The following is a 12980-nucleotide window of genomic DNA, read 5'->3' as shown; positions in this document are numbered from 1 at the left end:
TCTCACACGATGTTGCGCTTCACAGTCAAAACACATGTACGATTTTAATTTCTGACGGACAAGGTCCCTAGGTATTATTTTAATTTTTCATTTTTGGAAAATCCAACAATAATGCATAATACAAAATTTAATTGATATAGAGGTATAGCTCGCACATGTTTCATTATATTGATATAGTTTGATAAAGTAAAAAAAAGCCCATCTGGACATTAACGCCCATTAAAATTGCAAAATCATAAGCCCATGTAGCATAGCGGACAGCTATTGCCGCTACGCGCTACACGTTATAGCGCACCGCTATTAGCGCTATAGCAGTCGTAGCTCAATTAGCGCAGTTTTACCCCGTAGCTTAGTTTTCTATGTCCAAAACCGCTATAGCTAGCTATTTAGAAGCTTGGTTCAAATGGTTCGGTTTTTCAGTTTAATTGATCCGGTTCGGTTCAAATTTTGATATTATTCGGTTCGTATAGATTGGTTCGGTTTTTAATTTCTAAATCTCTCAATAGCCGAACCGACCGAAGAACTTTAACCATGTACCTAAAACTCCCGTCCTCTCAGTTAGTGACTACTGACTAGCCTCCTCTTACATGATTTCGCTTCACCCTGGTCAAATTGCAAACCACCCTCACCGACTCTACTGTTGTCTCTTCACCCATCAAATCGCCGAACCACCCAGCCCTCTCGCAATCTCGTTGTCTCTTCACCCATCAAATCGCCGAACCACCCAGCCCTCTCGCAATCTCATTGTCTCGCACGATGTTGCGCTTCACAGTCAAAGCACATGTACGATTTAATTTCTTTACCCTTTTCGATCCTTTTTTATTTTCTCCCTCGGTTCAATTGCCCTATCCCCTACGCTTTTGGTTAATTGGTTATTTAGTTTCCCTCTTTTCTCTCTCACTCTCTATCTCCGTTCAATTTCTTTCTTTTCGCTGAATCCACCTCACATCCCTAACCGACCCTGTGTCTCATCTGATTCTGGTTCATAATGTATGATGTTTTCTTAGTACTTCGATGTTTTCTTAAAAAAAACAAAAAAACAAAAAAACAAAAGGAATTTGGGACAAATTAGAACAGAAAGTCAAAGGGAAGTATGTGTGTAAAGGGTTTTGTATATAGTGTACGAATGAGAAATCTAAAAAGAAGTTCCTTGTTTGCAACTTTGTACATATGTCAAGTTTTTGTTAATCAATTCTGATTGTGATCTGTATGTATCAAATGCATGAAGTGGTGCTGCGGGGTACTTACTGGTATCTCCTGGTACCTGATTGAGGAAATTCAAGGGATAAGAGAGGTTCTGGGGCATGTGCTCTTTTGACATATTTTTTGTTTGTTTTAGTTTATTGCAGTTGGTTATATCATGTTTATTCAAATAGAAGGATAGTTGAAGAGGGTTGTTGTTTAGTATTAAACCATGATGTAAAGTAGTTGTTTTATCATTAATATATGAGTTAATCTTTACAGCGGTACATGGGTGGTACGGTGGTACAATGTTTCATATTATTGCTGCATCTATTGTTTATATTGTATTAATCTCAACTTGTGATTTGTGATTTGTGATTTGTGAATGCCTTGTTTCAAAACAATCTCAACTAAACAATGGTTTGTTTGGTTTAACCGAACAAACCAAAATTTATTTTAGTTCGGTTTTAATCAGTTGCTATGTTTACTTTGCTCGGTTCGGTTTAATTTTTAAAAACTGAACAAAACTTTGGTTTGCCTATTTTATTTCGTTTTAACCGAACCGAACTGATGAACTCCCCTAGTTTGCCTACCCTAGAGCCCAGATTAAAAAAAAACAAATCTCAACCCTCCCTCCGCTAAGCAGCGCCTCGCGCGAAGAAAAGAAAAAAAAAGTGCGTCGCGCCGTCGCCTCCGCGGCTCCGCCTGTTACCTTGCCGCGTTGCCTTCGGTAAATCCCCTTCTCTGAATTCTAAAAGTTCTTGTGAAACAATTAATTCAAATATTCAATCATCCTTTCGCTTCTTTGGCCCATGTATTTTGGATATTTGTGAGATTTGAGATTAGTGATAACTGATAAGGCAAGAAACAGAAGAAACATTGATGACTCAAGTTCACATGGTAGCTAGAGGAGACTACTTCTCTCTCCTGTAATTTGACTTGGTTTTATATTAAGTTAGATAATTTGTGCATCATACCTGTACAAAATTATAGTGTTTGGAATCTTCTAAAATCTTTTGAATACCAGATAGGTCCCTTATAATTTTTTTTACCAGTACACTCAGGTGTTTGTGTATTAACTAAAGTGAAAATCTGGTGCAGTGCTAAGCATTAGAGATTTTCACGAGTTTATCTCAATTTTATGATTCAATTGCCTATATTCTATTTGTTGGGTCAATTTGAATAAAATCAATTGTTATTGTACTTATTTTGTTTAATTCTTATTTAGTACCAATTTTAGTAATTTTTCTGAAAATTTAAACTTGATTTTGCATAGCAAACCACAAAGTGTTTGCATTTATATAACTCTTGTGATTTTTATTTAGTAATTTATAAAGTGTTTTGATTTCTGATTTTTTTTCTTCGAATTTGACAGCTTCAGGTATTGGGGCATTTTCTTCATGGATGATCCAGTTGCTTGTCTGGTTGAGTAGTTGATGGTTATAGTCAGTTCAGATTTGAGTTACAGTTTTTTTGATTTACTTGAGTTCAAGGAAGATTAGTTACAGGTCATCAACTTATACAGAAAAATAAAGAAAGAAAGAATGTATTTTGGTGTTTAATGACACAGTGCCACTGGTATAGTACCAGCAACCAATTTTCTTCTAAATTATGTTTAATGGCATATGAAAAAAATTGATGGCACCATGCCAATGGTACCACTTCAATTTTTACTACATTTGAAATGCTTGCTATTTTTTGAATTGTGTCTTAAACCCGAACCCGTCAGTTTATTTGAACCCGAATCTGATTTTTGCCTACCCCTAGCTCAAATCCTAGCCTCGCCACTGATTAGTGCGTAGTAGCAGCCATGGTCCTTGGTAGATTCTTCTCTCTCTCTCAATCGTCGAACCGCTTGGTAGTTTCTCAAAAAGCCCCTTGATAATTTGTAAATTGATCTAACTCTCTAGGATGCGATGAACGTCCTCTTTTAACGCTCCTTTTTCATATATTTTTTTCCCCTTTCAGTATTCAACCGTTGCAAGATCCTACAGCGCAGCTTCTGGTAATGTGAAGAATCCGTCGATTCCTGGTGTTAGAGACATCATAGCTGTTGCTTCTGGTAAAGGCGGCGTAGGGAAGTCAACTACCGCAGGTTCAATTCCCTTCTTTCTGAGAATTACTAATAATTTTGTTTTGTTTTACTTCCCCTAATTCGAATATCGGGAAAAGTATTTGGAAATTTTAATTTTTTTTTATCGAGATGATTGTTTATGAGTATTAGCCTGTGGCTACTGTCGCTTTATATAATTTGCACTTTTCATATATGCAATAGCACTGCGCCTGGCTTATTTATTTGGGTTTGTCTGAAACAATTAGATCACTAACCTTCAAAATGAAAAGTCATGTTGGTATAATTTACTAAAAAATTAAAACTAGAATTATTTTTCATCTTGATCCAATGGAATAGATTTTCAACCAGTAAATATAATTTTAGATCCAGCATTCAAACCTTTTCTCTTTATTGACAAATCATTTAATATTAGGGGGGGTTAATTGACAAATCATTTAATATAAATTGCACAAGGTTAATTTAGTCTTTCATTACAGTTAACTTAGCAGTTGCTCTTGCTAATGTATGGAAATTGAATGTGGGTTTACTGGATGCCGACATCTACGGGCCTTCTATTCCAACAATGATGAACCTACATCAAAAGCCTGATGTAAGTGAAGGTATTGCACCTTTTCCTATTATATTTTAGTGTGTTATGGGTACACATTTTTACTGTATTACAACTAAAAAAGATATGAGAAATCATCACCATCACAATCACCATCATTTTAATTCACTTCCAAGGCAATGAAGTCTTTAATTTTTTATGAGCAGACATGAAGATGATTCCAGTTGAGAATTATGGATTGAAGTGCATGTCTATTGGATTTCTAGTTGAAAAGGATGCGCCCATCGTATGGAGAGGTCCTATGGTTTGTTTTTGTTTATTTGAAGTTTGCATGCTATTATTCTATATCTCTGTGCACATTGGCCCTTTTATACTCTGCACTTGGACGATACCAAATGGAACTAGCTTGTTTTATTATCTGGTTTGAATTAAGTAATTGTTGAATATTTTTTTAAATATAGTATTTACTGAGAAAAATTGATTATATTTAGGTAATGAGCGCACTTGAGAAATTAACAAGAGGAGTTTCGTGGGGAAATCTCGATGTCCTTGTAGTAGACATGCCACCTGGCACCGGCGATACTCAACTTTCTGTTTCTCAGAGACTTAAATTATCAGGTACTGGCCATAATTACAGTGCCGGCCAATACATTTTATTTGCTGCTGTTGAATGCAACTGGTACCATACTGAAATGTTGTTTTCTGGTTCTTGCGAACAGGTGCAGTGATTGTATCAACTCCACAAGATATTGCATTGATCGATGCCAGAAGAGGTGCGAGCATGTTTCGTAAAGTTGAAGTTCCAGTATGTACTGTCTATCACTCTTATAATTTTGTTTCGTTTTAGGCCTTTCTTTTGTAAATTATTCATGGACATTATTATGTTTGCAAATGTCAGTTGGCATATTTTATGTTCAAATTCCATTTGTACTTACTTTTGGAAGCGAGGTCTCGGGTTACTAGCAAGATCCACCACTTTTAAATATTGGAAGAAAAGTAAATTTGTTAATGTTTAACAAAACAGCCAGATGTTGCAGTAAATTTGTTAATGTTTAAAAAAATTGACCTTTACCATCACGCTGACTGGTTTTATAGTGAGATGATTTAATTAATGGTATTTTCTTCTTTTATATTTTGTATAATGGTAGATTTTGGGGCTAGTTGAGAACATGAGTTGCTTTAAATGCCCAAATTGCGGCGAGAAATCGCACATATTTGGAGAAGGTGGAGCCCGCCGTACTGCAAACGACTTGGACTTGAAGTTCCTTGGTGAGGTTAGACCTCTTTTCCAATTGCTACATTCTTACGTCGATGCTAATTCTCTCTATAGTTTTCTTTGTAAATAATTGCTTGACTAGTATGACAGCCACAAGCTTTTTTTTTTGGTTGTAAATGCAGAGTGGTCACAATAAAAAAAATCCAGGCACCTTTTTTTAGCAGCTAGAGTTGTTCCAAAGTTTCATTTTGGTCTTAAAGTTGCTAACATTTAAAATTAGGGTCCCTGAGGTTCCTTCTTTTGTAGAAAGAATGGAAAACAAATCCTAGGCGGCATTCTCATGGAATTGGTTTACATTTTACTGAAAATACACCACCTATCTGAAAAGAGAATCGACTAAGATGTGTCTTTTTGGAATGAAAAACATTGACTGGGATAAAGTAATAGAATCTAATGTATAGTGAATATGGGAAGTTGTAATCTGATGGACCAAGGCCAAATGATGATAATTAAACTTTGAAAACAACTTGTATAATTAAAAAACTTCTTAGGAGGCAAAATCATTTTAATATGCTAAACTAAAGCAAGCTGTATAATACCTCAATTTGTGTCAAGGATTAAACCAAATAGAGTGAAATATACGGGATTCAAGTATTGTGTAGATCTACTGAAAACTTATTTCTTTTTTTATGGCATATAAGTAAATAATATTTCTTTATGTCGGCAGGTACCATTAGAGCTAGATGTAAGAAGTAGCTCTGACGAAGGAAAACCTATTGTACTATCATCTCCTCAGTCCATATCAGCAAAAGCTTATGTCGACATAGCTGAAAAGATTGTGAATAGGTTGAAGGAGTTGGAAGAAGAGCGTAAAATGGGCCCAGAGATTTTGTTGTGAGAAGAGGGCAAATGATACCATTTTGTTGTGAGAAGAGCGTCAAATGAACCAATTTTTTTCTTTTGACATGCAAAAGTTCCTTTTTTTTTGTGTGTGTGTGTTTTTTCACACTGACAGATTCTCTGTTTGGTGTTGCTAGATTTCTCCTCTTTCGCCTTAAGTGAGATATGGAGTTGTTGTGGGTGGCTTGAGTAATTTCAAGGAAAAAAAATAATGGAAGTGATGCAATTGTATGCCTAATCTTTGTTATTTACTTCTATTAATTCTTGTTTGTAAAAGTTCTTACGATTTTAATCTTTGATCTTGGCTTGTCCTATTTAAACCTTTCATGTTCCCCATTGCATGGTCTTTGTAGATTGGTATAACCATGTAATTGAGGTCCAAATGCCACAATTTTTTTATGCTTTTATCATGTCTTGTAAATTTTTTAATAACAAATTTAGAACTTACAAAATAAGATTGGCAGATATGATATATGTGTTATTCCCTTTATATTGCATAGAAAATTATGACATCTCGAATGGAGATGAAGAGTTTGGAACATTAAAGTCTTGAATTATTCATGTTAGTGAATTTCTACAAAATTTTAGTGTCTATCACAATCAGAGATCAGACGTTTTCGTGCTGTCCCATGAGTGGTGGTTTTATTTTAATATCCTTAATTTAAAATTAAATTATCTAACTTCAAGAAGTAAAAATAATGTGGTTTCAAAATGAGGCATTCGGATTTTCTTCATGGATTTTAATCAATTCAAGAGACATTTTATTTTGAAAGTAGTAGTCTCCATGTAACCATTTAGATCCTTTGTTGAAATTACAAAAACATGCTTTCTAGATGCATTGTTGAAATTACAAAACCATTTAGAAAGAAATAGTTGTTTTTACGGAAAAGAACTAATGAAGGAAATAACAATAAGTATATTCATGGAATTAGATGGTCTTTTTTTATCACTTATGTTATTTTTGCTCAAACAAAGTCGAATCTTTTCTATCTTTGCAAATCATTTCAAATTTTAGTTTTATGGGAAGAACTTAATACTATATTTCTATGATTGATAATTGCAAATTGATGTAGCAACTTTAGACATATAATAAAATAAATAATTTACTAAATTAATCATTATTTACATCTTACAATTGATAGTTATTATATCATCAGTCATTATAATTGGTTTGCACATGTTATAATGGGAGCTGATAGCCTGATATTAACACAACATAACATATTCAATATATAATATACAAACACAGATTTTTTTAGTATTTGACCCTTTTTAATTGCCGCCTGAGCTCGTTATTTCCTTTTAATCTTAATAATAAAAATTTATTGATCCTCAATTGGTAATTATTTCTAGAAAATCAATTCTTTTTGAAAGGGAAAAAAGAGAGCGGCTAATTGTTTAGGATAAATTAAGGCACTTATCGGTTCTGTGCATTCTTCATTTTTCAAAATAAAAATAGAGATCCGCGAAGATATACAAAGCTATTTCAAAAATCAATTCACTAATAATGTAAAAAATGTATCATATTATCTATTAGTGCAATTTTATTTTGTGGATTGTGACTGTAATGGAACAACATTGTTGTTTCAATATAACATAGATGGACATTTTTCGTTTTAATTTATATGTAGATCAAACTTAATTTGAAGTGATTGTTTGTTATTTTGTTCTGTGATATTTATATTTTGTTTTTAATATATTTTTGTATTTTTAAATCAGAATTGTTCCATAAATAATCTAGAGTTTATTCCATTCCATCATGCATAATCTGGTGTGCTTATCTTCATTTATATTCATTTTGGCAGCAACGAGATTTATAAATATGAAATCTAAAAATATATATTTATTTTATGGATCCTGATAACAATCCCAGCAGTCTTAACTCAGCAAAAAATCCCGCACTAACTGCCAAAAAAGTCATGGGGGGACCGTTCAATCATTAATACTCCACAGAAACTGTTAGTATTTAACTTGAAGCATCAAAGTATTTATCCTGAATTTGCAAAGTATTAATCCCTATGCAATGATCTCTATTTATGACTGAACAAATCAATCCATCAATTGTCCTCACACAAAATATATATTTTTTTTAATTGTCCCCACACAACTGGGGACCATTACATAAACAATCCCCTCATAAATACTTATCAGTTATCCCCGCACAAATTTTTTTTTTTTGGATTGTTCCCGCACAACTAGGGACCATTAAATAAACAATCCCTTCACCCAATGATAAAATACTTATCAGACATAATGATAAATACTTTATGTTACATGGATAAATACTTCTCAGACATAATTGCAACTTACAGTAAAATACTTTTCAGGCATAATAATAAATAATTTATGTTACATGGATAAATACGGGAATAAATGAAAATTCTTAGCAGAATTAATGGGGGATAAAAGATAGTTAAGGAAGTTAATTTGGAGAAAGAGAGTGCGGGGATAAATAGGAGGACAGGGGTGGAGAGATTAGTATAATTATTCTTATTTTATTGAATTGAATACAAGGAAGTTAAATTATACATTTATGAATGAAAGCAAATGGTTACCGGAGGAAGTTTTCCGAGAGAGTAATTTAATCTAGGGCTCTTTAATCTACATATATATAATGTTGTGTTAATAATAAAAGTTGTGGTGTTAATATCAGCACACTGTTATAATTTGTCGCTTGTGTAGTTTGTCTGATACAAGTCTTGGTTAAACCAAATCTCGCGATCAATCGTCAACCTTTCTGTGCTGCTTAAATGACAAATTATGGTTGTCTATGCCATACATATCTCCAGTAATCGACTAGGCGGGTGGAACCTTTGTAAAATGACTCGCTACATAAAATACACAAAAATATTAGCTACAGAAAAATCAAACTTGTTTAATAGGGAATGCCTACTAACAGCTTGAATTGCCCCCGAGGGGTAGTATGGATAATTGAGACGAGGGCACCGAAATTTCTCAGGGGTAAAATCGTAATCTCGCACCAAGAGATAAGGTTCTGACCTAAATACCCTCTTTGTTTGGTCACCGCCGTAGCCTCCTCCTCTATCCATCCCTCCTTTACCCCTCCGTTGCCCCTCGCAAAATTCTCGCCCCCATTTCTATCTTCTCGTCTCCTTCTTTGCCCCTCGATTTTTTTTCTCTACCCCTCGTTTAAACCCCGACTCCTCTTCGCGCCACATCAACGGTAAACTTTACTTCTGGGTAGGGATTCTCCGCTCTTTTATGATTTCTTTTAAATTCTGGGTCGATCGTCGATTTTAATGTATGTTTTTTCTTGCTTACTCAGGATTTGCTTTTCTACTTCGTCGGTTCTTCGCGAGATGCTTGATTCCTGATCGCAAGGTAATGCTCTTTATATGATCGATTTGATATATGATTTTCTGTGGGAGAAGTGAGAGAAGGAAAGAAGGAAATTGAGAGATCGATTCTTCCAAAAAGACAATATTTTGGTTTTCTTTTTTTCTACATTTACTCTCATCTCTATTGCTACAAGGAGAGGTTTCTGAAGTTTCTTCTCTTTTCTTCATTAAGCCCCACCAAAACCTAGGAGTCCTCCCCTCCTCTGTCATGGTTTCGTAGGAAGTCCATTGACACCCCTCCTATTCAAAATCAAGAGTGTGTATTTCTTTCTGTGGGTGTGTATTTTAAGTTGATTTTTTTTGTTGATTTTAAGGTTTAATTAGGCTTTAGTTATTACGTGTTAAGACCAAAATTAAAAAATTAAATAACAAAGATCTAACCACTATTTAGTCCTTTGTTATGTCTTATTTCAGATTTTCTGCTGAACTAACCTGAAAAGGACTACTACAACTTGGTGAAATTCTTTGAAATGGCAAATCACGATCTGGTTCTAGGCCAGAACCCTGACCTGGCATTAGGCCAGAACCCTCATCCTCATGACCTCGTCATGACATCAAACCACAACCTTGGTATCAGGTCCCGACACTCTATTGGCCTTGGCCACCCCCACCACAGTCTCGGCTTAGGCCAAACCCATGAGGATGACCATGACCATGACCTAGGTCTAGGTCAAACTCATGACCATGATCTAGGTCTAGGTCAAACCCACGACCACGACCATGATCTTGGTCTCAGTCACCACCATGACAATAGGTTAGTTCTGGGCCACACAAATGAGCTTGCCTTGGGTCAAGCTCATGAGCATGATACAGAGGCCCACAATATGGGTTTATCTGATAACCATGAGCTAACCCTATCTGAACCACATGAACTCGATGAGAGCATAGATCATCTCACATTGGATCCCACCCAAGAGCTTGCACTACAGCCGGCTCATGACATGTCAAATCATCAGCTAGTTATTGCACAGACAACTCCAGTAATACAATCCCGTCGGCTTGTAGTGAGCCCGATTTACCAGCTAGTAGTGGGACAAGAGTTTCCTGATGTCAAATCGTGTCGTCGTGCCATACGTGATGCAGCTATTGGATGTCATTTTGAGATCCAAACGGTGAAATCTGACAAGACCCGTTTCACAGCCAGGTGTGCGGCTGATGGTTGCCCTTGGAGGATCCATGCAGCCAAGTTGCCGGGTGTACCAACCTTCACCATCCGTACCATTAATGACACCCATAACTGTAGTGGCATAGCCCATCTTGGCCACCAACAGGCATCAGTGCAGTGGGTTGCAAATTCTGTTGAAGAAAGATTGCGTGAAAATCCGCAGTACAAGCCTAAAGAGATTCTAGAAGAGATTCATAGAATGCATGGCATTACCTTGTCATACAAACAGGCTTGGAGAGGGAAAGAGAGAATCATGGCGGCAGTACGGGGCTCGTTTGAAGAAGGTTACCGGCTATTACCCCATTACTGTGAGCAAGTGGTGCGTACCAACCCTGGTAGTACTGCAACAGTTTATGGTGACCCAGAGGATAGTTGCTTTCGGAAGCTTTTCGTTTCGTATTATGCATCAATTTACGGTTTTGTGAACGCTTGTCGGCCTCTGATTGGTCTAGATCGTACCCTTTTGAAGAGCAAATATCTTGGTACGTTACTTCTTGCAACTGGGTTTGATGGAGATGGGGCTCTTTTCCCGTTGGCATTTGGGGTTGTGGATGAAGAAACAGATGATAATTGGATTTGGTTCTTGTCAGAACTTCATGCACTTCTTGAGGCAAATACTGAGAACATGCCGCGGTTAACTATCTTGTCAGACCGAAGAAAGGGTATAGTAGATGGTGTTGAGTTCAACTTCCCTACTGCTTTTCATGGCTATTGCATGCGCCACCTCAGTGAAAGCTTCCGAAAGGAGTTCAATAATACAATGCTAGTTAATCTCTTATGGGAGGCAGCACATGCATTGACAGTTATAGAATTTGAGGCAAAAATCTTAGAAATAGAAGAGATTTCACAAGAGGCAGCTTACTGGATCCGGCATCGTCCACCCCGTTTGTGGGCAACTGCATACTTTGATGGGACCCGTTATGGGCATTTGACGGCTAACATAGTTGAGTCGTTGAACAGCTGGCTTCTCGAAGCTTCTGGATTGCCCATTATTCAAATGATGGAGAGTATAAGGAGGCAGTTGATGACTTGGTTCAATGAGAGACGCGAGGCAAGTATGCAATGGAGTACTATTTTGGTACCGTCAGCTGAGAGGCGTGTATCTGAGGCAATTGAGCGGGCCCGTGGGTACCAAGTGGGTCGTGCCAATGAGGCTGAATTTGAAGTGGTTTCGCAACATGAAGGGACCAACATTGTTGATATTCGCAACAGATGCTGTCTATGCCGTGGATGGCAACTCTATGGCCTTCCCTGTGCACATGGTGTGGCTGCGCTTGTGTCGTGTCGTCAGAATGTGCATCGGTACACTGAGAGCTGTTTCACTGTGGCAACCTATAGGAAGACATATTCTCAAACAATACACCCTATACCTGATAAGAGCCTCTGGGGTGAGCTGGTGGGTGGAAACCCTAATTCATGTGGGGATAATATGATTGAGAAGGTGATAAACCCACCCAAGTCTCTGAGGCCACCTGGTCGGCCTAGGAAGAAACGGGTTCGCCCTGAGGATAAAGGGAGAGTCAAACGGGTTGTGCATTGTAGCAGGTGCAACCAGACGGGTCACTTTAGGACCACGTGTGCGGCTCCAATTTGATGGTTTAGGTTGTCACTGTAGACTGGTAGTGTCTGTGAAAAGTTAGCTTGTGTTTGTGTAAAGAGAGTACCCTTTTTGATTTTGGCCTTTTGTTTAAGACCACTAGGTTATGTTATTTTCTTTATTTAAGGTTTTTTATCAAATAGTACGTGGTTTAATGTTATTAGTTGCTTGAAATGAAAACTCAAGCGATTCTGTATTGATCTGTTGTCCTTGGTTTATCCTTCTTATTTTATCTCAAGCATTGCATTTTAAATCAGATCAATTTACTGTACGAAATACAACAGACACAAGCATCATATATTTAAAACAGAAGACTTTTCTGAGTGAAAACGGAGAGGATGCAGAGCGGATAGTGATAAAGCTTGATTCATATCTTTTTCCTTTTCTAGATACAGAGCGGATATCAAACGGATCTGGATACGGATCGGATCAAATATTTATTAAAATAATATAAAACATTATTAAAAAATATTAAAGTTCATAATATGTATCTAATTATAATGGTGAATAATAATTTTTTTTATAATATATATTAAAATAAGAGAAGGGTTAAAATGCACCATTGGTTTTGTGTCCCAATCATATCCCACGTCTTTATCTCCGTTTACAAAGTTCAAACAGTCGATCCAAACCGTTCATCGTGTTCTACATATTAAAATGTGCTTAGAGACCAAATTTTATATTTTTTGGAATTTTTTTACTATTTTTTTAGATAGGTAAAAAATCACTGTTTTTGGATGGTTCAGATGCAGTGACTTTGTACCTATCTAAAAAAATAGTAAAAAAATTTCAAAAAATATAAAATTTGGTCTCTAAGCACATTTTAATATGTAGAACACAATGAACGGCTCGGATCAACTGTTTGAACTTTATAAACGGAGATAGAGACATGGAATATGGTTGGAACACAAAACCAATGGTGTATTTTAACTCTACTCAT

At 36.2% G+C, this 12980-nt stretch overlaps 2 protein-coding genes across 4 annotated transcripts; both read left to right on the top strand.

Moving 5' to 3' along the window:
- The first annotated feature begins 2898 nt into the window (after window positions 1–2898).
- On the top strand, window positions 2899–6382 carry INDH (INDH1(iron-sulfur protein required for NADH dehydrogenase)). Its single transcript, XM_078293031.1, has 8 exons — window positions 2899–3040; window positions 3151–3277; window positions 3733–3855; window positions 4010–4107; window positions 4295–4421; window positions 4523–4608; window positions 4952–5077; window positions 5747–6382. The coding sequence occupies exons 1-8, from the start codon at window positions 2993–2995 to the stop codon at window positions 5915–5917; spliced, it is 906 nt and encodes a 301-aa protein (XP_078149157.1). The 5' UTR covers window positions 2899–2992; the 3' UTR covers window positions 5918–6382.
- A 2472-nt stretch (window positions 6383–8854) lies between these two features.
- Window positions 8855–12278, top strand: MUG3 (MuDR family transposase). 3 transcript variants are annotated; one of them, XM_078293029.1, is made up of 3 exons: window positions 8855–9103; window positions 9206–9261; window positions 9670–12278. In XM_078293029.1, the coding sequence occupies exon 3, from the start codon at window positions 9749–9751 to the stop codon at window positions 12035–12037; it is 2289 nt and encodes a 762-aa protein (XP_078149155.1). In that variant the 5' UTR covers window positions 8855–9103; window positions 9206–9261; window positions 9670–9748; the 3' UTR covers window positions 12038–12278. The 3 variants fall into 3 exon arrangements, with proteins under 3 accessions (XP_078149155.1, XP_078149154.1, XP_078149156.1); XM_078293028.1 differs by having other exon boundaries at window positions 8935–9103; window positions 9693–12278; XM_078293030.1 differs by having other exon boundaries at window positions 8938–9120; window positions 9693–12278.
- Window positions 12279–12980: the final 702 nt, after the last annotated feature.

The sequence above is a fragment of the Carex rostrata genome, chromosome 26, assembly GCF_964058835.1.
Source record: "Carex rostrata chromosome 26, lpCarRost1.2, whole genome shotgun sequence".
In the NCBI taxonomy this organism is placed as follows: domain Eukaryota; kingdom Viridiplantae; phylum Streptophyta; class Magnoliopsida; order Poales; family Cyperaceae; genus Carex; species Carex rostrata.
The sequence above is the reverse complement of the archived record's forward strand: the minus strand, read 5'-3'. Positions and strand labels throughout refer to the sequence as shown.